Here is a 1,344-nt window from a genome sequence, read left to right as displayed (position 1 = left end):
GTATACCCAACGATCAAATTGAGCATTTTATTGATTCAATGCCTCGTAGGTGAAAAATAATGGTTATGCTGTTGATTTCTAGCAAAAATTAGCTTATTTATAAGAAAACGTCAAAAAGTTGCTTTAGTTTTGAACTTTGTTTTTAAAAAAGTTGCATGTCATTTACTCAGATGGCAGTTCCAGTTGCTTTAGTTTTGGCAACCACTGTATATAATGTTTGTTTTATGTGCATGACACTACTCTATTCTTTTTAGGGAAAAATTCGAATTAACATCCTTTCCTAACCGAATAGTTCTTTAATAATAAATCTAGAATAAACGTATTTTTTAATAATGTTTATATATATTTTTTTTATATATTTTACGTTTTGCTTGTTATATGTGATGAGAATGAGAACGATGATGATGGAGTAAAAACGTAAATTTGAAATACATGCGGACAGCCCTAACAGAGGCGAATATATAAACATAATAACTTGAACATTTCTTACAATTTTAAAAAGTTTTTAAACAAAAGATAGCTATCCGATTTGGAAACTACAGGTGAACCAAAAACTGCAATAATTATTGATGTGACGAAGATTTACCGCTGATGTAAATTGTTAGTGTTATGCATTTTCTGGAGTTTTTAAGTTGTATTTCGTCTTTATATGGTTTAGTTCATCCTGTTTCTTGTCCACGTCTAAGCGTTTGAAGGCTTTATTAGACTGGTAATACAAAACTACCAAGTATCGGTTGCAGACATTAAATCCAGACAAATGGTCGCAGGCGTTCTTGGCATCGAAAATATCCTCATATACAACAAAAGCAGTGCCTCGAGTTTCCGGTGTATTTCCACTGTAATAAAATGAAACCTGTTTTAATATAGGAAACATAATTAGGAAGTTTGTCGTGGCAAGACCTACACTCGTATTTGCCTGATCGCCCCGTATTTTCCGAAAATATCGTACATCTCTTCCGATGTTATTTTATATGGTAAATTCCGCACATACAAAAGTCTATTTACCTCTGGAGGTAAACGTATCTGAAATAGGTACAGGAACAACGTATATAAACACCAAACACTAAACTATTGATGTGCACTTACATTGTTACGTTTATTCATTGTGATGGAAGCGTGCTCCTCGACAAAGGACCAATACCCGGCGGGTCACTTTCGAAAAATGAACAAAATGTATAGTGCGACGACTTAACACTTTTTTGCAGAATTTAGTCCTTTGTTTCCTTTGTCCTTTGTTTTTAAGGAATATAGAAAAAGAACGCGTATTTCAACAACTAATCGACTAAAAACGAATACCGTGAGAGACAAAATGTACGAAAAATAAGAATGAGGGAGAAAACAGAT

At 33.3% G+C, this 1,344-nt stretch overlaps 1 protein-coding gene across 1 annotated transcript; it reads right to left on the bottom strand.

The window, feature by feature from the left end:
- Window positions 1-607: 607 nt before the first annotated feature.
- On the bottom strand, window positions 608-1,104 carry LOC133334909 (splicing factor 3B subunit 6). The gene is made up of 3 exons (XM_061543224.1): window positions 1,087-1,104; window positions 905-1,023; window positions 608-836 (listed from the first exon to the last, which is right to left on the bottom strand). Exons 1-3 carry the CDS (start codon window positions 1,102-1,104, stop codon window positions 608-610), a joined length of 366 nt encoding a protein of 121 aa, XP_061399208.1.
- Between the last annotated feature and the right edge of the window lie 240 nt (window positions 1,105-1,344).

The sequence above is a fragment of the Musca vetustissima genome, unplaced genomic scaffold (assembly GCF_032173495.1).
Source record: "Musca vetustissima isolate MV318-11 ecotype Yass unplaced genomic scaffold, APGP_CSIRO_Mvet_v1 utg4058, whole genome shotgun sequence".
In the NCBI taxonomy this organism is placed as follows: domain Eukaryota; kingdom Metazoa; phylum Arthropoda; class Insecta; order Diptera; family Muscidae; genus Musca; species Musca vetustissima.
Note: the sequence above shows the minus strand (reverse complement) of the source record. Positions and strands in the feature narration are given on the sequence as shown.

Bases quoted from the DNA above. Each gene is read 5' to 3' on its own strand.
- LOC133334909 (XM_061543224.1), bottom strand. The intron at 837-904 runs GTAGGTCTTGCC...ATTTTATTACAG, and splicing joins GCGATCAGGCAAATACGAGT to TGGAAATACACCGGAAACTC.